At 50.6% G+C, this 22,351-nt stretch overlaps 1 protein-coding gene across 2 annotated transcripts; it reads right to left on the reverse strand.

Moving 5' to 3' along the window:
* Nucleotides 1-1,856: 1,856 nt before the first annotated feature.
* Nucleotides 1,857-21,344, reverse strand: SLC47A1 (solute carrier family 47 member 1). Of its 2 annotated transcripts, XM_073315584.2 has the most exons (17): nt 21,145-21,344; nt 17,046-17,147; nt 16,507-16,575; nt 15,554-15,702; nt 14,418-14,460; nt 13,403-13,447; nt 12,643-12,740; nt 11,935-12,032; nt 11,369-11,482; nt 11,034-11,101; nt 10,251-10,359; nt 7,177-7,252; nt 6,678-6,747; nt 5,795-5,927; nt 4,891-4,985; nt 3,444-3,525; nt 1,857-2,555 (listed from the first exon to the last, which is right to left on the reverse strand). In XM_073315584.2, the coding sequence occupies exons 1-17, from the start codon at nt 21,274-21,276 to the stop codon at nt 2,311-2,313; spliced, it is 1,728 nt and encodes a 575-aa protein (XP_073171685.1). In that variant the 5' UTR covers nt 21,277-21,344; the 3' UTR covers nt 1,857-2,310. The 2 variants fall into 2 exon arrangements, with proteins under 2 accessions (XP_073171685.1, XP_073171686.1); XM_073315585.2 differs by lacking the exon at nt 13,403-13,447 and having other exon boundaries at nt 21,145-21,343.
* Between the last annotated feature and the right edge of the window lie 1,007 nt (nt 21,345-22,351).

The following is a 22,351-nucleotide window of genomic DNA, read 5'->3' on the forward strand; positions in this document are numbered from 1 at the left end:
GCCCTTAAAGAGCTGCCCGCCTATTATTTTGGTTGGCTGAGGCTTTCACCTGATCCCTTCCAGTGATGGTTGTGCTGTCCTCTTTATAGAGTCTCGTGGTTGCTCCCCAAATCACCTGGCTCCTAACTTTGGATTAGTCTATCTGCAGTTGGGAAGCAGCCCCACACAGTGATCTCTGCTCCTCTTTAACATTGCTTGATTCAGTTCCAAGCTTGCTCACTCCTGCTGAAGGAAACCATTGTTGCCTTTTAGCCTAGCTCTGTTAATGAAAAACCAAGGCTGGAGGAAGCAGGTCAGAGGTGATACTGGTCCTATAGCTTGTAAGCCTGGCCTCCCCCCACATTCACAGGGCCAGTGCCGGGGATTTCATTCAATGTATAAGCCATTGTACCCTTATACTGCCTTGCTTTGTTCTCTTGCTTTCCCTGCTAGCTGCAGTTCTATCCCCGGGGTTCATCTGGTGAATTGAACATTAATTTGGCATCTGGCTTCTCTCTGCATGAAAGGTTTTGCCTTCTGCGACTTTCTGCATTCAAACAGATTCCATCTCTGCTAATTTCTTTCACCCAGTCCTGTGTTAGGATTGCCCTTTATTCCCTAACATCATTTGTATTCTGGTCATTTTCACAGCGACCTTTGCTACAGGTTACTCATCCACCGCCATTTCTTACTGCACAAGTCTGTGCCAGGTAGTGGGAGTCTAACTCCCTGTTCCTTTGACGCCTACACTGTGGGTCTAATGATTGCAGAGATGCAGAGTTTCAGTACATGAATCACATGCAAGCAAAATTCTGAGCTGACCCCTGCCCTACAGTGCAGAGAGGGGCCAGTATTTCTACCATTGTCCCATCTGCTCCTAGTCCGAGCAGGATGAGAGGGAACAGCAGTTAAGAGTGCCTGCACCCTGTCTCCAGGAGGGCTATGTTACTCGTTTTATTGTTCTGAGTTTAGACTAGGTCGAAGATTGACCTGGACCAAGGAGCTGGGAGTTCAGATTAGGTGATGGGGGTTTGGTGGATTTCTTCCACACAAGGCTTAGCAAAACATTTCTTAACTAGCAGTCACTGTAGTTCATCAAACCCTCCCTTTCACTGAAGGGAGCCAGAAAAGAATCCCAGCCTGGCATCACACACATGGACCCACTTGCAACCATGTGCCACTTCTGTAGTTAGAAAAGCCAGCTAAGCAATGGCAGCCCTGGGCAGTTTAAGACATACTGCTAACAAGCGTTCATGTGGATGCAGCGGATTAAGTGAGGGAGGTTCCACTTTTACTAGGGGAGAGATGTTTGGTAGAATGAGACACAGTCTGAACGAATGGCAGCCTGGTATGTTCATTTCCATACCCGTTAGCGATAACAGAGCAGACTTTGCCACATGCGTCACGCTGGCCTGAAAAGCCAGAAGAAAAGTGGAGTGCTAGTAATGTGTCCACCAAATGCAGAGTTACCAGAATCAGACATACATTTTCCGGATGATACTTTTCTTGGATCATGCTGGGGTGACTAGAAACTAGTAACGTAAGGACAAATTGGAAGCAATCCCTGAAATCAATTAAACAACCTGAATGTTTATGCATAATAATTTACTGTATCAAAATGCTGGATTCCAAAAGCATGACAGAAGATTTCTTTAGGCAACGTGCCTGGTGAATGGTAGAGAATGCCCCAGGAAGCGTGTGTGTCAATTTGCTCCAGCCATTGCTGGGCGATTCTATAAACACTTTCTAACAAAGCAAAAAACTTACCCTCCGTTCGCTTTGTGTTGCATTATAGGAGAGAGTCGCAGATCAAGTTTTGAAATGTAAAAAGTGCTCAGAAAATGGGCTCTGGAATAACATGGGAGGCACTTGGCACATTCAGGGCAAACTCTGTATTTTAACAAAGCAATGGAACATAAAAGACATGAACAAATTCTTCTCAGGAGCAGGAAACAGCGAACCACTGGTAACGTTTGACTGTCTCAGCCAGTGCATCAGTACCCATTCTCTGCAAGTGCTGTACAGTCTGTCCATCAGCTGTGTTGTCCTAGTGGCTCCGTCACACTGCTGTGGAAGGGACCAGCAAACATCCCTAGTCAGTATCATTCATGCAATGAATGCATGAGTGCTGTGCCCTCACCCAACCTGTTAGAACAGGAACCACCAAGGGTCCTAAACAGGACACTGTGACTTCACCATAGTGCCAAGAGACGGGGTCCTTGACATGTTAGCAGAATAGATGAGCATCCTGTTTCACCCCAGCCTCTTCCTAGAGCATCCAATCACAGCCTCGTGCCCAAGTCCATCAATTCCAGTCTTCACATTGCTGGCCTACCCATTACCGGTCAGGAGCCGGACTAGAACCCCCACTAGCAGGACTGCAATGGCCACAGCCAGAGCCAACCCGCGACGGAAGATCAGCTCCTTCCCCGACAAAACGTTCTGTCCTGGAGAGGCGGAGCCCAGTGCAGAGTCCTCCTGCAGGATGAGCTGGTGATCTGGCTGGCTCTCACTCCTGGAAACAGGGTCAGGCAAAACCACCACATTCTGGACTTCCGTTTCAATTGTGAAATACTCTGTGTGGCAGATAAGTTAGGTTACAAATGGGAGGTTGGAACAGGCAGGGTCTGAGCTGGAAAACGAGCTGCAGAGCTTGAGAGCCAGTGGTTCCCAGTCACATTCACCATGGCTGGGAGGCACAGGTGACAAATCGTCCTAATCTTCCTCTCCTTACCTGGATAAGCCTGGCCTTCATGTGTCCACTTTTAGAGAGAGCGGGGTTAGGAGCAGCAGCCGTTGGAGCGCTACTGCAGGTTAGGCCATGCAAAACTGAATGGGAAGCAGCGGGCGAGGCTAGCTGACATAACAGAGGTCTGATTCAGAGCGGTGCTGCAGTCCCAGCTGGCACAGGTGGGAGCCACACTTGGGATCAGGCCCTCTGTATGCCAGGCTAGGTTCCGTTCCCGCAACTCTCAATCTCTGTCTTCCTGCCAGGTGAAGGAACAGGTGCCTTGTTAGGCACTCCTGGGGATTTGCTTGCCTGGAGACCATCCCTTAGGGTGGGAGGGACACATGTGAGCAAGACCACACTCACACAGAGGTGTTGCTGCTAGTCTGCTTTGAGACCACAAAGCTCCGATATCAGTGGGGCCCTGCCCTGCCCTGCTCCAGGGGAAAACCCACCCCCATGCAAAATCCATCCCCAACCTGCTGCACTGCTCAAGCCCCCACAGTCCACTCACGGAATAGCATGGGGCCACAGGGTAAGTTATTTTAGCACTTAACCCCACACATGCCTTTTGCAAAACCAGGCTCTTCCTGGTTGTGTAGAAGGACTGTCCCCGTGGAACTTGGCTATACAAGGCAAGAGCCTCTGCATCACAGATGTTACTGGCACGTCTTGTTGGCATTCACTTGGGGGCATCGGAGAACTGCAGCCCCCTCCCCAAGTCCCAGACACGTACCTGAACCACCTGTTTCATCAGCTCCAGCACGACTGGAGGACACAGCTACTGGCTTCTCTTTGAGCCCTGCTCGGATCTGAGCCTAAGATAAAAAAAAAGAGCAGGGTCAGAATCTCCATGGACCCTGTGCAGACAACAGTGCAACCCGCCAGGGACACAGGGCAGTATGAACATACCACCATCAATCCGGACACTAAACACCGCGTTCCCTGTGGGGGGAGCACGAGGGAACAAGCCACACGTGACAGAGGTTATGCACCCAACTGCTCCAGGGATGAGGGCAAGAGAAGAGATGGTACAGAACAGAAGGGCTTGTTGCGCGGAGAAATGCCCATCCTGTTGATATTGCAATGGAGACCGTTAAATATTCCACATGGTTATGTGCTCTCTAGAACTAGAAGTCTAATCGCACCTTTGCCATTGAGCTGCTGTCTTCGGAGAGTCACTTTACCGCTGACTCTCCGTTTCCCCATCAATAAAATGGGATTAATGTAGACAATAAAGGAGTTGGGAAGCTTAAGTTGAAGCTCCCTTCATCGGCAGCCCTTCACGTTTGAAAAGTACTTTGAGGTCCCTGAAAGGAAAGCCCTAGAGATGAGCAGGTCAGAGGAGGGATCACAGGGCTAGTTTCCTCTAGTTTCCCATACACAGGAGAAGATCTCCAGTCCCAGGAGAGACTTTCAGTGCAGACAAAGGAAAATACTATAAGCCCTGAGAGCTGCAACGGAAAGGAGGGATCATTTCTTAAACTCTTTCAGCATCACAACAGCAGGTCCTAGGCAACCAGAGCCACAGCACCAGATGCAGTGCAAGACCCCACAGAAATAATCCTGATGGGGGCCCAACATGAGATCTCTGACCCATCTTGGGCACCCTGTCCTCAGAGCGTGATCTAAAGAGAAATGCTCTTCGGTTGGGCATCTGTGACCCTTCCAGCTGTCAGACGACTACTCAGGTAAGCTAATAACGTTACACACACTCTCCCACCCAGCTCCACTGATCCTGGAGAGAGCTAGTCTTTTGTTATTCAGGTGTCCTTCCAACCCCTCAGACTCTCCTGAACTGCCTCCAAGGCCACAAGGACATTACTTCTAAAGGGACAATCCTTCAGGCTGGAGACTGCTCTGCCCTGGTGATAGGCTAGACGGGATCCAAGCAGGCCTTCCCAGCTCAGACTTCTAGGTCTTCAGCTGGAATATGGGAATTCCATGATCAACAAGTGACTCTGAACCCACAACCCTTCTGATGCTTCCTTTTCAGGTTTACAACCAGTGAACTGCAGGTGTTCACCCCCCAGCACTCCTGCCAGAAAGCAGTTATTGAACCACGGAACTGGAGGGACAGATTGTGCAGTTACACCGTAGCAGTATCCTGGAGGTCTGATTTGCACTAGTGCAAGATTTGACCCACGGTCTTCGGAAGCAACTAAAGAGTGTGAGAGTCTTACCTCCTCTGCAGCTTTCTTCCAGTCCATGCGCAAGACAAAAATCAAGAAGGAAAGGGCTTGCAAGAAGAGGCAGACGGCCATCCCTATCCACAGGCCTGAAGTAAAGGGAAATCCCAGTCAGTTGTCTGAAGACCCCATGTAAAATCCTGGCCCCACTGGAGTCCACGGTAGCACTTCCATAGACTTGAATGGGAATCAGCATTTTACTCCACGTGTCTAGTTGGTTTCCTAATACTTCAGACCTGATCCTGAGATGTACAGACATGCACAACTTGGAGTCAAGGCCAGTATCATGGAGTCCCATTAGTAGTCCTGGAAGACCTCCTCCTCAGTTAACTGGACCCAACGCTTAGTGCATCTTTTAATCACAGAGCAGACACTGTGCCGACTTCTTTTCCTGCTTACCTGGGTTAGCTCCATCAAGCCGAATTTGTGTTATTAAGTCAGCACACAAATACAACTCAATTTCTTTGGAGTTGAACTCCAGATTTCTGAAGGCAATGGAGAAGAATTTGGCTCCGTGTCCGTTCCTTTAAAATTGCTGGACCCAAGACACAATGCAAGTGCTGGAGTTGGAGGGAGGCTTCCATCCCTTGGAGGCCCTTATGGAATGCAGATGCTTAGCTGAGCCCGGATTCAGTAATATGCATCAGCCCATGCGTAAGTCCCATTGCCGTCATTAGAAGTGAGACACGTGCTTCGCTGAACTGGGGCCCTGCGGAGGTTAAACCTGGGAGCAGGAGCGTCCAGCTAGCGGAACCAGCTCTCCGCATGTTGCAGCCAGTGGCAAGCCTTCTACAGACTTCAACAGGCGCAGGACTGAGGCCAGCGTAGGCAGTGACAGACAATTGCACAAGTCAGGATATTCAGCATCCCTCACGCTCAGCGCCAGCCCCACACGTACCTAGTACCCCAAGCTTGGCGGCGAACATCAGTGAGATTCCAATGGGGAAGCCGATGCCGTAAAACCCAATGGCATTGGCAATGGCGCCGATCTTCTGTTTCCCGGTCCCTCTCAGCACGCCGCCACACGTAGCCTACAGAAACATGCACGGGTCAGAGCCATGTTTGCTGGCCTCTGGCACATAGTGGAAACCGGGCAGCTTTGTAGCTATTAATAAGGAAATACTGCAGCACTAGCCCACAGAGCCGAGAGGGGCTGAAGTCCCATTTCACAGATTTCCCTCCAATGAGAAGATTGTATATAAAGATTCCTGCCTGAGCTAGTATGGAAAGCAGCGGATCAGTGCACATAACATCAAGCTGCCCTCAGATACCAGGTGGTGTAGCAGCTGGTAAACCTGCCCTTGTGAGTGTCCTGGATCAGCTATATTGCATGCAGCAGTAGGCACCCCAATGTATCCATGGGGCAGGGAACTGGTGGGTGCGAAAAGATCTGAAAGTACCACACCAAGGGCCGTACCTTGGTACTATCAGGAGCCTGCGTGTGCTCAGCACCTCCCAAAATCAGGCCATGTGTTTAGGTGTCTAAATAGGAATCAAAGCACCCAGCGTGAGTCATCCAAGTTAGGCAACTTTGACTCCAGATTTTTAACCTGTAGGTGACAGGAGTTGGGACGTCCTGGATGTAACGATAAGTGGTGGCTACAAGCACCAAGGGGATTAAAGTGCCCCAGGATGCCACAGGCTGCTGCTTTCAGATGCAGCTGGAATCTTTTCCCTTTAATTTTAGCAGATTGCAGGTGAGCGTCAAAGGACCTAAGACAATAGAAAATGCCAGCCAGTTCCAATCAAGAGTACGTAGCTTGGTGCACTAAAATACTCACTGCTGTTGCATCAAGCAGGTGGAAGGGAGCACATATCAGCATCACCTTTGACACCAAGGTAACAATCTCTCTGTTGGGAGAAAGATGAAATGATCATTCTGGAGTGTGATATAAGCAACATGGTCTGAACGCAGGGCTGGAAGCAAGGAACTCCTGGTTTCTCATCCTAGCTCAGCCACCGACTCGCTGCTGATTACGGACAAAGTCACCAAGAGCCTAATACAAAGCCCATTGACGAGCCGTGGTACTCTTTCTATTGCCTTTAGATCGGGCTGAGTTAGTGGTGCTGTAGTGTTTTGTGCTGAAACCTATGCTACCTAATGGCTTCCTGTGCTGGGGAGATTCTCTGGCGGGGGTGGGCTTGCTAGATTTAGGATAACACACTCCATCCCCAACTGGCTGCTTCTCAGTCTGTCCCTCATACTCAGCAACTGGAAAACAAGTTCCAGAAAAGCCCTTTAAGTTAAATAATCGTCTTTGATGTAATCAGATTACCCACTTGTCGCTGGTGAAGATATAGCCCACTACGTCCTTCAAGGATCCCAGTAGGGTACTGACCACCATAGCAAACACTCCTGGAAGACAGTCAAGCAACAGGGGATTTGATCAAGACAGGTAACACGTTCTTCTCTTCTCCTGGGCTGCTGTTTGGGACCAAGATCTCTGGGCTGTTGGTTACATGTTTGTTCACTATTTAATATAGTGGGGGCCTGATGTTGGTGGGGAACTCTGGGCGCTATTCCAATAAGCAACGTGAGAATTTGCTGCGTTAATTCCCCATGGATGCCTTCCCCACAGGTCCTGGCGCAAGGGTTAGAACATTAAATCAGATGCTATTTTGCTACAGAAACCATAATGTCAGACCTTCCACAGAGGAGCTTAACTGAGCCTTTTTTATTGAGGAGTTCAATCCAAATGAGGACAGTGTGTGACCCACCTTCATGGAGAAATTAAAGAATAAAAAGTGACAGTCCCCATTTCCAAGGAATTTGAAGGCTATACTTTAACAGTGAGCGACACCCCCTTTTTTCCCCCTAAGACCGTCAACCCACCATCAAAACCCCATAAAAAAAAATCAGCCTGAAATTTAGTAGGGCTGTCAAGCGATTAAAAAAATTGTGATTAATCGCACTGTTAAACAAGAAAGAATACCATTTAAATAAATATTTGTGGATGTTTTCTATATTTTCAAATATATTGTATTCTGTGTTGTAATTGAAATCAAGTGTACAGTGCTCACGTTATATTGATTTTTGTTTACAAGTAAACACTGTAAAAACACTGTAAAAAACTCAAAAGAAATAGTATTTTTCCATTCACCTAGTACAAGTACTGTAGTGCAATCTCTTAATCATAAAAGTCAAACTCACAAATGTAGTTATGTTAAAAAAAAAAGCTGCATTCAAAAATAAAACCATGTAAATTTTAGAGCCTGGGAGTCCAGTCCTACTTCTTGTTCACCCAATCGCTCAGATAAACAAGTTTGTTTGCATTTGCGGGAGATAATGCTGCCTGCTGCTTGTTCACGTCACCTGAAAGTGAAAACAGTTGTTCGTATGGTACTGATGTAGCCGGCATCACAAGATATTTACATGCCAGATGCGCTAAAGATTCATATGTCCCTTCATGCTTCAACCACCATTCCAGGGGATATGCGTCCATGCTGATGACTGGTTCTGCTCGATAACAATCCAAAGTAGTGCGGACCGACGCATGTTCATTTTCATTATCAGAATCAGATGCTGCCAGCAGAAGGCTGATTTTCTTTCTTGGTGATTTGGGTTCTGTAGTTTCTGCATCGAAGTGATGCTCTTTTATGACTTCTGAAAGCATGCTCCACACCCCGTTCTGATCACATTTTGGAAGGCACTTCAGCTTCTTAAACCTTGGGTCGAGTGCTATCTTTAGAAATCTCACATTGGTACCTTCTTTGTGTTTTGTCAGATCTGCAGCAAAAAGTGTTCTTAAAATGAAGAACATGTGTTGGGTCATCATCTGAGACTGCTGTATGAAATATATGGCAGAAAGTGGGTAAAAAAGAGCAGGGGACACACAATTATCCCCCAAGGAGTTCAGTCACGAATTTAATTAATGCATTTAAAAAAAAAAAAGCGCATCAGCAGCATGGAAGCATGTCCTCTGGAATGGTGGCCGAAGCATGAAGGGGCATACGAATGTTTAGCATATCTGGCACATAAATACCTTGCAATCCCAGCTACAGAAGTACCATGCAAAGCCTGTTCTCACTTTCTGGTGACACACAGTAAAGAAGAAGAGGGCAGCATTATCTCCTATAAATGTAAACAACCTTGTTTGTCTGAGCAATTTGCTGAAGAAGAAGTAGGACTGAGTGGACTTATAGGTCCTAAAGTTTTACACTATTTTGTTTTTGAGTGCTGTTATGTAACAAAAACAAAATCTACATTTGTAAGTTACACTTTCACGATAAAGAGATTGCACTACAGTACTTGTAGGAGGTGAACTGAAAAAAAACTATTTTTGTTTATTTTTACAGTACAAATATTTGTAATAAAAATATACACTTTGATTTCAATTACAACACAGAATATAAGAAAAAATGAAAATGTAGAAAAACATCCAAAATATTTAATACATTTCAACTGATATTCTATTGTTTAACAGTGTGATTAATTGCGATTAACTTTTTTTAGTTAATCGCGTGAGTTAACTGATTGATTGACAGCCCTAAAATTGAGGTTAAGGAATTAGGAAAATCTTCTTAATGGACAGCGAAGTTAAGCACTGGAACAAATTGCCTAGAGATGTTGTGGAATTTTCATCATTGGAGGTTTTTAAGGCAGGTTAGATAAACACCTGTCAGGGATAGTCTAGATAATTTAGTTCTGCCTCTGCATATGGGGTAGACTAGATGACCTATTGAGGTCTCTTCCAGCCCTACATTTCTTTGAGTCACAGCAACATCCAGTACAGGTGTAATATCAAGTTTAAAAGGGAGACTATAGATTGTAAATGCTCAGGGACAGGGATTTTAAAGTGCTTAGCGCATATTGTTGCTATTAGAACAAATGGCTGTAATTTAGGCTTTATTTAAAAAAAAATTAAAAAACAACTGGCTGGGGCAGGGTACAAAACCTAATATTGGGATAAATGTTGTTAGGGTCAGCTTTTTCAAAAGAGCTGAACAATGGCAGATTCCCTCCCATCCCCATCAAATGAAAACTCTTGCTGCAGTTTTGCATCCGCCGCCCTTTAGAAAATCTGCCCTTTAATTATTTTTTTGAATAGTGAGAATTTTCTCCCCCCATCCCCCTTAATTTAAGAAGTTCTCTTCTATGCTGGAGCCCTTCCCCAGCCACACAAGCCCTGTGCTGTTGGGTTAGGCCCAGACAGGGGAAGCAGCTATGCAGAGACCAGTCTAGTTTAATCAGCTGCAGACTGATATTACACAGAGTCACCAATGGTGAAAAGGAAATTAAGCCTTTGTAACAGAGTAGTTAACAGGGAAGGAATTTTTCTCCCCTTGGTGCTGTCCCCTTAAAAGCCACCAGGAAAACATCATTCCAGCAGGCACTGGACAGAGAACATGCCCACCTGTGCACAGCAGTGCTGTTATACATGACTTCTTTGCCTGCTCTGCATTGCCTGCTCCCAAGGCGTTACCAACTCTGACTGCGGCAGCCACGCTGAAGCCCAGTGGCACCTAAGCACGAGGAAACAGATACCACCAGGGGTTTGTGGTTGGGGGCTGTTCGGCCACGATCGTGACAGGGTGCCAATGGCTGGCAGAGCCTGCAACAATCTAGCTCTCCCCTTGCAGAAAGGGTAGGTACACATCAGCATAACTTGCACCCAGTCGCCTCTTCATACTGTCTATGATCCTCCCAAGCTATTCTGTGCCCTGGGGCAAGTACAGCAGCATGCTGGAAATGCAGCAAGTCCTCACTGATTTGAAGAATTTTCCTGCTGGGTTTAGCATCCATGACTGTTGGACTAATAGCCCAGATATAAGGGAAGTGTGACAGGCAGGGGCCGCGCTAGCTTCTTCAATGCACCAATCAGAGGCAACACACTGTTATTCCAGACCTGTAGGGCCTCCCATGTCAGTTCGGCCAACGCACCTCAGTCCTGATGTGCATTAAAAAGCCCCTGCCATTCCAGACCTGGTAACCACCCACCACAAGCCCTGGGTTTGCCAATACATCTGAGCCTCGACAGGCAGCAGGCCCTGCTATGCCAGTCTTCTACTCCCTGCCAGGGCTCTGCCAACCCTCCTCCGTCTTACAGTGCCACTTGCTATTCCAGTCTTGGGACCCTCGAGTTCTTGATGCACCTTGATCCAGACACACAGCATGTCTCGCAAGCTTGAGCTCTTACCATGTACGCTGCAGTGACCAGTTCATAGATTACAGACTGTGCTCCCAGCTCCACCACGCTGATCAGACCTAGAAGAGAGGCATAGCTTTTGTTTTGCAAATGAGAATGAAAAGACCCTCATTCCTGGGGGGAAAACATTAATGGGCTGTGATCTGGCAGCAGCCGTGGAGGATCAGCCTACCACATGCAGGAGAGGATGACAGGCTGGAGTTGCGTCTGGGGGAATCATGAAGGTCTGCTCAGCCACCTGGAATTGTCCCCCAAAACAGCATGAACAACGGGAGACCCCTGCTAAAGTGGGGAAGGGAACTGGCATTCGTAGAGGACTCTTTCACCTGTCAGAAAGCTCCCGATCTCAAAGGTCCACCACTCGATACACATCATGACCATGCCAGGCACAGCTAGCCGAATGAAGGACCCCCACTCCTGGAGACATTCCCTGGTCCAGCCTGCAACAACAAGCAGGGAGGGATAACGAAGGTGGAGTAACTGCCTCCCTTGGTCCCCGCAGGACACTGGAGTTGTAATCTCTGCAGGCAGCCGTTCAGTATGACAGAGGAGAGCAGCCATGAGCTCCACAGTAGAATTCCATGGGCCCCAGTCCAGCCATTTCTGCAGTCCAATACATTGGTGTAACGTGCTCAGAGGGACTGAACTCAGGACCATGCTTAGGCATGAGCCAGAGGCCACAATCCCCCTCATGCTCCAAGCACTCTGCAAGAGTCTCAGATAAAGAGGATGCAGAGAAATCCTCTGGCAGCAGCTAACACATTCACACCTTGAATACAAAAATCTACAGGGCTGGCTTCCGAGGGATCAGGAACCAAGGCCACTGTCCCCTCTGCTCTAACAGTTGCCAGATCAGACCAGTAACATATAACAGGACGGAGACATACGCTACCTCCCCAGGTCTTAACGTGTATTTTCTTCCACCACACATACAGGAAGAGGAGAACAGCCTGGGTGTACTGGGACACAGTGTTGGACCAGGCAGAGCCCCTGCAGAGAGAGGTTGAATGGTTACAAGGGGCACGGCGCCATTAAACTGGGTATCATTCCCTCCCCCACCCCTATGTATTTGCTCTGCATGGATTCAAAGATCAGGATAAGGCAGCGTTGTATCAGTCTTGAGGCAGGGGATGCTTTTACACACAGCTCTGCTAAGGCACTGGGAGTGATGGGCAGAACCCACCCACTCTTCCAGTCCTGTCTCTCCCCAGCCACATCTTTCCCAGTGCACGTGCGTGCTGAGTGGCAGCCCTTAGTTAAGCCATAACTCAGCTAAGCAAGGCACTCGTGCGTGCAATCCCATCACACCAAGCTTGCGTGCCACTGCCCTAGACTGAACGGGCTCGCCCATGATGAAGTGTAGCATCATGATGGCCTGCTAGGAGCACACGACCCTCACTAATAGTGATGCCAAACAGACGTTTTCATTGGCAGTCATGGCTGATTCAATTCTTTATAGGCTGGGGGCACCCATGGACAGAGACCAGCACGACCAAGTCAGGGAGCATCCAGGAGAGAACAGCAGCCCTGGGCAGGGCATGTCCCAGGATCTTTGCTAAAAACCCAGCGACCGGGAGTCTCTGGCCCCGTTCATACTCACACCACTCCCAGCTTCAGTGCATACAGGAAGAGGGCGTTCATGGCCACGTTGAGGAGATTGGCTGCAACACCTGTCACGACCTGAGGCAAGATGATTGCCTGGAAGCGGGAGAGAGAAAGAGTCTTTGGAAAGAGTTTCCCCAGTGCCACAGCCAGACCCCCAACTCCTGGCCCAGTTTAGGGACCCAGCAGCCATTTCTAAGTGTAACAGCGTCATTTGGGAGGGAATTAAGCCACCTACAGGGCCCCAGGAGGCAGCCAGGCTGATATCACCTGACCAGACAGAGTTTTCAGCCAGGTCCAGCTGAAGGCAAGACAATGGTGAAGGTGAAGAGGAGACCTGAAGGTAGCAGAACCTGCCATTTGGGAGGCCAACGCTGAAATCAATGATTAGTGCACAAAGTTCTTAAGCGGATAGAGATGGGAATGGGCCTTCCATCACCCGCTCTCTCTCTCTCCACCCCTCAAAGGCGATGTATCGGACAGACTCATCTCTCCAGCCAAGGGGGCCTCAACAGCTCCCTCTGGAGATCATCAAAGCAGCTCTGACCTTGAAAGAGGGACAGCGAGTGCCAGGAGACAACTGCGCTCCCACCACTGTAGAGGACTGATCAGAGACAAGTCCCCTGCCATATTTCCCAGGCCATGCTCCTCACAGCAAAGGAATGGGCTGTGATCCCCTGCTTTCGTGATGCTCCGAGAGACACGTTTCAATCGGTGTCCCACGGCCCGACTAGTTATACAACTAGCAGGAGCCCTACCTGGCTTTGTAAATATCTTGTCTGCAGCTGGTACAGAAACGCTGCCTGCAAGACAGAGAGTTAGGTTCCATTTCATTAGAGCCACCTTGAGGACATACAGGGCTTCCCACAAACTGCTTCTTACCACTTAGTGGGGTCCAGGGATTAGACACCCCGCTGTCAGTCCTGGGGCAGCAGTGGGTTACAATTAAGGTCACAGACAACAAGATTCCTCTCTTCTTCAACCACTCCAACTCCCTGTCCAAAGCACTGTGATATGACCAAATACGCTACAGCAGCTCCCTATGCCCTGCTTTGTTTTAACTCATTAGTGGCTTCTAGTTCAGCTGCTGAGCCCTTAATGTTAGCAAAGTTCAGACATTTGCTTTCCCTTCACCCCCTCGCTGGCTGGTGTGTCTTGCTCTCCTGCTGTTTGGAGCAATGCCCTTTCTGCAGTTGAGCGCCGAACAGCTCCTCTCACGCAGGGATGACGTGACGGTCTCCAAACTGCAGAGACGTATCCTGGGCCTTGCCCTTCAGGACAAAGGAAACTAAGAGCCTCAGAGAAAGTGGACAGAGAATGGACTTATGAACAGACTGTGCTCCAAAGCCCCAGAACACATCTAGTAGAACGTGGTACTTAGATGGCCAGTAAGGCACTTGGTCCAATGCAGACCTGTTCTGACCATTTGTTATGTGCCTGGCAGCTACTAATGTGTGTGAAATCAAGCAGATTGCAGGTGCCTCTATCGCCCATGGAGACCTCAGGTCCCAATGCTCCTGGGAGATCATTTAATATGCAAAGGTGCTGCCTGCAGAAACTACAGATTCCAGCATGCAACGCTCAGTCTGAGTGACAAGAGGGAAGTGGGACCTGTAGTCTCAGGGGGCTGCACCTCTGTATTAAAAATTAAGATAAAGTGGGGAACACTGTCAAACCCCACAAGTCACACAGGCTTCCCATGTTCTGCAGTGCAGGGAGCACATCCCTTTATCCAGAGAGGTAAAGTGCACAGTAACCTTAGCCGCAACTTACGGGAAGGGCTGGGATAAAGATCATCACGTAAATCTGGGTTAACCTGGAAAAACAACATGATTTCCATCCAGTTAACAGTACAGTAAAAGAACCAAACCAAGCAAGTGTGCACCCAAATTCCCCCTCTGCTTTGTACTAGATGTCTTTGCCTGGTAATCCACCAGCAGCCCGCGGCTCCTTGCGCACAGGGACAAGTAGGGGACAGACACTATAAGGCAGGGGTCTCAAACACGCAGCCCACAGGGTTATTTCCTGCGGCCCGCCAAGCTCCCCATGCCCTTGGAGTTATTGCCTGTGGCCTGCCAGGCTCCCCACTCCCCCTTCCCCCCAGAGCGCTGTGTCCCTGTTCCTCTGCCTACCTGCAGGCGCTTCCTGATGCCAAGCAGGTGTTTGGTGGCGCTTAGCGCTTTCTAGGAGGGATGGGGGAGGAGAGAAGCCGAGAGCCACGCACTCAGGGGAGGAGGCAGAGAAGAGGTGGGGCAGGGCAGGGATTTGGGGAAGGGGTAGGAAGAGGTGGGGCAGGGGCGGGGCCTCATGGAAGGGGTGAAGTGGAGGCAGGGCCAGGGCAGCGCAGGGATGGGGTGAGGTCAGCGATGCAGCCCTCGGGCCAATGTACTAGTCCTCATGTGGCCCTCGTGGTGATTAAAAAGTTTGAGATCCCTGCTATAAGGTAAGTGACTTGGAAAATTGTATGGAGTCTAAACAGGTGTCTCTCTCTTAATCTAGTGCTCGAGAAGGATGCTGGAGTGACGGCCCTGGCGACAGCCGTCTTCTCAATGCACAGAGCAGGTGTAGCAAGGGCACCATCAATGCAGGTCCTATCCCAGCAAGCTGACTCAGTCGTGACCTGGAAGGGACAGAGGGGCATGGAGTCTAAGTGGCTCATTCCACTCTCCTGATCTGCTAAGAAGGGAGGCAAGCCTGGTTCTTTGGCTCCCAGGCTGACTAAACAGGGCTTGTGGGGCCTGTTGTCACCACACAGGGTCTCCTGAAGTCCTGGTGTGGACTCCACAGTCATGGAAGGGCCTGCCGCCTATGCTGGAGTGGTCATCAGGATCAACAGGGGAGTCAGGGCGGGGGCAAAGCCTGAGCTGCTGAGGGGCAGGGACAGGACAGGATTAGATCTCACGCCAGACCTGGAGACTTCCGGGTCCTGTCTGAAGAGCAGCAGGATCTGCTCGGTGTTGATGAAGACAGCCCAGCAGGGGAAGCAGCAAAGCAGCAGAATGAGGATCCCACGCTGCAGGATGATCCCCACCCGCTTCATGTTCTTACCGCCGTACGTCTGGGGAAGAGAAGTGTTGCCAAGAGGCGAGTTATCCATGGCAAGAGGTTTATGAGGAAATAGGGTTAGATCAGTGGTCCCCAAACTTTTTACCTCATGTCCCCCTTACCCTTGTCCGCACTCCCCTCCAGCCCCCCCTCACCCCTGGGGCCAGGACCAGGGCTCCAGGGGGGCAAGGGCCACAGCTGGGGTAGGAGGGCCACTGCTGGGTTAAGGGGGCAAGCAGCCGGGGCAACAGCTAGGGCGTGGGGCTGGCAGCCAGGCTGGGTAGCTCTCCCTCCCTACCCCCTCATGGGGGCTGGCCCAGGCCCCGGCCCCGGCCCTCCCACGAACGTTCCTCGGCGCCCCACAGATTGGGGACCTCTGGGTTAGATAAATGGAGTGGGAGGCAGGGGAGGTCATTTCACTGACCTTGCCACAGTGCAAGACTTTCTAAAAAAGGCCCCTGCCTTGTCACCAGGGTCAGAGATGGTCTCGTCAGCAGGTCCCAGCGGAGACTGTCAACAAATTACATAGGGGCCAGACCAAGATTCACCAATGCCAATGGGAGTCTCTTAACCTCCAAGGATTTGGCTCAGCCCCATTGGTTGCTAACCCCCTATATTTGATGGGGGTAGCCCCCCTGGACCCGCAGCAACAGAGGGGGTGGAGATGTGCTCTGAGGACCAGACGGGCTGTGAAGCAGCCGAATGGAAGGTGAGATGATGATTGTCCGTTCTCAACCCTCCTTCCCACAGCATCCCCAGGCGCAAGACACAACCAAACGGAACAAGTAAACGAGCCGGCCACAGGGCAGTTCCCCACCTGGGACATTAGGGTGTCGCATGCCGATGCTAAGCCAGAGCCGACTGAGATGCCAGTAACATTGATAACCTGGAGATCAGAGCACAAAGAGACAAAGCAACCGATCAGGGAAGGAGGAAGCTCGGGCTGCCAGCAGGCTCAGAAAAAAAAGCCAGCCATCTGCAGCTGTATTTTTTCCCCTACTGGATGGGAGGTGCAGTGGTGGTTTCAGGGCCTGTTTTTTTAAGCTTCCAAACTTGTGTATAGATAATAACATAGCCTCTTGTTACCAAAGAGAAGCACCAAATTTCGTAGAAGGGCTATATTTAGTTGCAAAGCAACATGTTTTAATGGTAACTAACTAATGAGAATAAGCCTCTCTTTCAAAAATGAACTAAAGTACAAATACAAAACACGATTAAAATAGATTTTAACTGAGGTTTCCTCCTTGCTGATTTAAATCCTGATTAGAGCTGGTGATTTACATCACAGGGATTTAAATCAGTCATTCCATCTCCCAACTGAAATGTTTAATTAAGGAAAAACAGGATAATACGTACGGATATAGCAAGTGTCACAGCATCTAGCTCAGCTTTTCCCAGATGGCCACAGAATATGGAGCTGACCACGCTGATCAGGAAGACCAACAATTGGGCTAGGAACTGGGGTGGAAAGAAAGGAAGTATAAAAATGAGAAGGAAGCCAGTCAGACATGGGGTTAGGTACAAACAGTGGGGAGGGTATTTCGTAAACTGATGCATTCATACAAAATACTTTAGAATTAATCCCAGAATAAAGTCAGTTTGATTGATTGATTGTGTGTTACAGTGATACTTAAACCCAGTTTGATGCGTTTGCATGTGTGTTTATATATTACAGTAACTTAGTGTTGTAGGAAGACAGCCTCAGACATAAGCCCTTGTCAGTGGCCTGGTATGAGGCCTAAGGCCTGAACTGAAGTAGTGGTCAAGCTTTAGGCCTCATACCAGGCCTCTGACACAAGGGTTTGTGTCTCAGGCTCTCTTCCTACTACACTTAGAAACCCCAATGGAGATCACAACTCCACTGTCCTAGGCTTTGCACACACATTGTAAGAGACAGTTCCTGATCTAAAGGGCACACTGTCGGGCAAGACAAAGCATCAATCGGAAAGGAAGACCCGTCAGGTGCTGCAAGGTTTTTAAAGCTTGCTGTTGCCTGCCCTCGCCTCAATGGGCAGTGTGGATGTCCTAGTCCAGTCGTTCTCGAGCAGGGGTACGTGTACCCCTGGGGGTACAGAGTGGTCTTCCAGGGGGCACATCAACTCGTCTAGATATTTGCCTAGTTTTACAACAGACTACACAAAAAGCACTAGCAAAGTCAGTACAAACAAATTTCATACAATGACTTGTTTATACTGTTATGTACTGTACACTGAAATGTAAGTAAAATATTAATATTTCAATTGATTTGTTAATTATATGGTAAAAATGAGAAAGTAAGCAATTTTTCAGTACTAGTGTGCGGTGACACTTGTGTATATTTGTCTGATTTTGTAAGCAAGTAGTTTTTAAGTGAGGTGAAATTTAGGGGTACACAAGACAAAGCAGACTCCTAAAAGGGGTACAGTAGTCTGGAAAGGTTGAGAACCACTGTCCTACTCTATCGCCTGGCAGATCTCTCCTCTCTGGGGTTTAAACACTATAAGTTTTTGCTCCAGGAGGTAAATGTATCTACAGAGGAGAGGGCAAAACAGGCAAAAAGATTGCACCAAGTCTTTAAACTATCCTTACAACTACTCATGGGACTAGTAAGTACTACCTAACAACCATATTTTCCACCCCACGGCTGGAGGGGGCAGCAATACCCTAGTTCTTGGTCTGGAGAGCATGTGATAGGGCTGAAAGATGGAGGACTGCCGCCACACCATTGGCACCCACTCTCCCCTAGCCCACTGGAAGTCCCTCTGGGGATGCCCAGTGGGGTACAGAATCCAGGCAGATAGACAGGGCTGAGAGGAAGGGGAAGACTATGACAGGATTGTACTCCTGGGCCTCTGTTCATAAATCTGGTGACCCTGTCACCATCAGCTTTAATGTCTTCCCTTCTGCAATTTGTAAGCCACCAACCTCCCTTCAGCCCCTAGGGAGCCTTTGGCAGCACAGTGCCTGCAGGAGCCAGGCTCCTAAAAGGCCAGAGAGAGGCAGTACCTAGGCAGAAGCACAAGGCCTGTTTCTCTGTGAATCTCCCATAATCCATTTGTTTAGGAGGGGGACTTCTCAGCTAGCTCCCCAAGGATGAAACCCACCTCATGACGGAAGACTTCCAGCAGGACTCTGAGTTCAAATAATAGAGCACCCCAGCCACTCTGAGCAATCCCCCTGGGGCCACATCCCTGTCCTCAGCAACACCCGAGCCGCGTAGCTGTGCAGGAGCTTGCTTGAAAATGTACATTTGTTACTTTTGGCTAAATGTGGAGCCTGGTTTTAACACAGCCTCTGTGTTCTGCACTTAATTGTTGCAGTGTTTGTGCTCAGAGGGGGCCTAGAATAACTCTGGGAACACAAGTCGGCAAGGCACATGCCACAACAAAAACAAAGGCCAGTGTTTGGAAGTTGTGAAGGCGCAGTGTTGGATTCATCTACTGTTTGACCCCCCCACACCCCCCTCAGCACTTGGTCTGAAACGTCTAAGACAGTGAATAAGATAATTGTGCCTCGATGAAGATTTTCAGTTCATGTCCATTTGCCAGATAAATGCTAGAGCCTGCCTCAAGTCACAAGATTCAGGTCTAGGTTTCACACACGCCAAAGTTCAAGGGCGTTTGGATCCACAGGGCTGATTCAGGCCCCATCTTTAATTAAAACAAATTTTTGCTTTCATTACAGAAGGGTCTCGAGTCCTCAGGAGAGGCTGGGAATCCTATTGTGCTAGGTGTCGTCCAAACATAGCGAGAGACAGTCCCAGCCCCAAAGAGATTCCAATCTAAATAAGACCAAATGGACAAAGAAAGTGTTATCTGTATTTTACAAATAGGAAAGGAGGCACAAGAGAAAGTAAGGGCTGGCTTTCAGAAGACCTCAGAACCTACTGTGCTTGAAAATCTACTTCCGATGGTGCGTGCCAAGCTAAATGACTTGTCTAAGGTCACATAGAAACATTTGCAGCAGAGTCTGAAACTCAATCCATGTTTCTCAAGCTCCAGTCTAGTGCCAGACTGTCCCTCCTCTCTTAAGGCAACATTCTGATCTTCCCTCTCATAACACCTCATCTTCCAACAGTGCTGACGTCGACCCAAGAATAACATCAGGAGAGGATAAACATCAGGAGAGGATAGTCACGCACTTCTTCTGGGGCAGAAACTATGTGGAGAGCTTAGTGTGGGTCAGCACCAAAGGGAAAGAATGGCAAAACAGGGCCCCAGTCCCAAAGGCAAAGGCAGCCCTAGGGAGGAGAAGAGGCCCTGGGAACCTGAAGGCCTGTTTGGCATCAGCCAGAATGTGACCTCGTCTATCTTTGGTTTTTAAGAAACTGTCAACGAGAGATGAGGTGAGGTAACTGACCCAGGGACCCCCTTGAGACAGAGCAAAGAGCAGAAGAAACCCAAAGGTCATTGATGCTATTAGAAAAGGAGAAACATGAGACTGACCACCCCAAAGAAAAGGATACAGAAGGGATATTACCAGAGGATTTACATCCTTGCCATTACTGTTGTGATGAGGTAAGATGGATCCAAGTAGGACAATTTTCTTAGGAGCTAACTGAGGCCGCTTAGCCCCCAGGGTTGGTGATGAAAACACAAGAAACTTCCTTTCCCACAAGGAGTACTGCTGACCCAGGACCAGGTCTGCACCTTTTGTATCGCTCTGCAGAAAACCAAACCCTCAATTCTTGGCTTAAGGCAAGAAAATAACTTGGATGTTCCTTGCCCATGGATCCTAAGGCAATTGTACTAGGCACAAATCTGATCTTTGGACACAGCAGTAACACAAACATTGATTGTTTTTTTCTTAGTTTGCTAAGGAGCCCCGACCATTGAACTAAATTATAGATCATTTGAGCAGCGATTAGACAGGAGTTCTGGCAGACAGCAAGTGATACCAATGTAACAGAAAGAATTAAACCCACAGCCTTTCAAGGGCGAAGATACTTTTATCTTTCAACCCAGTAAAACTGGCCTTTTAAGGCACGTCAGACATGCACATTTCTTCGCACTCATTGTTTCTTCTAGGAGGAAGATATCAACTTCAGGATCATCTTTCAGCCACTGATTCCCTGTGGCTGTTGCTTCCCGAGTCGCATTTTCTGCCTCTCATCACAAGAGGACGGAGCCTACTTTCCCATGGCATGCCAAGACAGGCGCGACAGACAGCAAAACGGGTGAGCTTTCTCTGCCCCGGTTTGGGGGTGACTTTAACCACTGCAGTCCCCCCAACTCCTTGAAAAAGGGAGACCTCAACCAGACCCCAATTCCCTTCAGTCCACCCGACATCAGGTTCACTCTAGCCCCCCGCGCCTTACGGGAAATCCCCACCAACCTCTGCCCTGCCCCAGCTCCCCCACTCTTTTAGGGGGACACCCAGACACCCCCCCCAACCAGCACCCCCCTGTGGCTGCTCTGAGCCGCAGATCTCCCTTGCCCAGCCCCTGGGCGAGGGCAGCGACAGCCCCCGTCCTTACCACCGGCCCCCCGATCTTGGCCAGCTCCTGGGACTCCTGCCAGGCGCCCACGGGCAGGAGGCCGCGGAGCCTCCGCAGGCAGCGTCCCCGCAGCGGGGCTGGGCTGGCCGCGGGGACGGGAACTCCCTCCATGGTCGGGGAAGCAGCGGGGTTCGGCCGGCTGGTTTATATAACTGCAGCCGGGAGCCTCGGCCGCTATCCCGCCCCCGGCACCTCCCTCCCCGGATCCTCTAGGTCGGATGGGGGCGGGACCGGGGGCCACCAGCCCGGGCAATCCCCCCGCGGAGGGTCCGGCCACGTGGGGGAGGCTCCGCTGCGGGGAGCCGCCGGGTCCGACCTGGCCACGTGGGGGAAAGTCCTTCCCGCGCCGGGCCTGCAGGGGCCCAGCGTACCTCCCCGGCTCCGGCAGGCGGCGCCGCCCGCCAGGGCTCCGTGAACCCGGCAGCGCCCCGAGAATGGGCCCCACGGACTCCCTGCCCCCCTCCAGCGAGACCCCCGCCCCCGGCTGTCACTGCAGCCCGGCCCCAGGGAGACCCCCCCGTCCCCCCGCCCGTCGCTGCAGCCCGGCCCCAGGGAGACCCCCCCGTCCCCCCGCCCGTCGCTGCAGCCCGGCCCCAGGGAGACCCCCCCGTCCCCCGGCTGTCACTGCAGCCCGGCCCCAGAGAGACCCCCCCGTCTCCCCGCCCGTCGCTGCAGCCCGGCCCCAGGGAGACCCCCCCGTCTCCCCGCCCGTCGCTGCAGCCCGGCCCCAGGGAGACCCCCCCGTCCCCCCGCCCGTCGCTGCAGCCCGGCCCCAGAGAGACCCCCCCGTCCCCCCGGCTGTCACTGCAGCCCGGCCCCAGAGAGACCCCCCCGTCTCCCCGCCCGTCGCTGCAGCCCGGCCCCAGGGAGACCCCCCCGTCCGTCGCTGCAGCCCGGCCCCAGGGAGACCCCCCCGTCCCCCCGCCCGTCGCTGCAGCCCGGCCCCAGGGAGACCCCCCCCGTCCCCCCGCCCGTCGCTGCAGCCCGGCCCCAGGGAGACCCCCCCGTCCCCCCGCCCGTCGCTGCAGCCCGGCCCCAGAGAGACCCCCCCGTCCCCCGGCTGTCACTGCAGCCCGGCCCCAGAGAGACCCCCGGCTGTCACTGCAGCCCGGCCCCAGAGAGACCCCCCCGTCCCCCGGCTGTCACTGCAGCCCGGCCCCAGAGAGACCCCCCCGTCCCCCGGCTG

Source organism: Lepidochelys kempii, chromosome 17 (assembly GCF_965140285.1).
Source record: "Lepidochelys kempii isolate rLepKem1 chromosome 17, rLepKem1.hap1, whole genome shotgun sequence".
NCBI classification, from domain to species: Eukaryota; Metazoa; Chordata; order Testudines; family Cheloniidae; genus Lepidochelys; species Lepidochelys kempii.

What these genes read in the sequence shown, in the direction of transcription:
- SLC47A1 (XM_073315584.2), bottom strand. Translation starts at nt 21,276, where the DNA reads ATGGAGGGAGTTCCCGTCCCCGCGGCCAGCCCAGCCCCGCTGCGGGGA. An exon ending in CTGTGACACTTGCTATATCC is followed by an intron (nt 16,576 to 17,045) that starts GTACGTATTATC and finishes TCTGATCTCCAG; the next exon opens with GTTATCAATGTTACTGGCAT. An exon ending in CAAGATATTTACAAAGCCAG is followed by an intron (nt 12,741 to 13,402) that starts GTAGGGCTCCTG and finishes TCCCGCTTCCAG; the next exon opens with GCAATCATCTTGCCTCAGGT.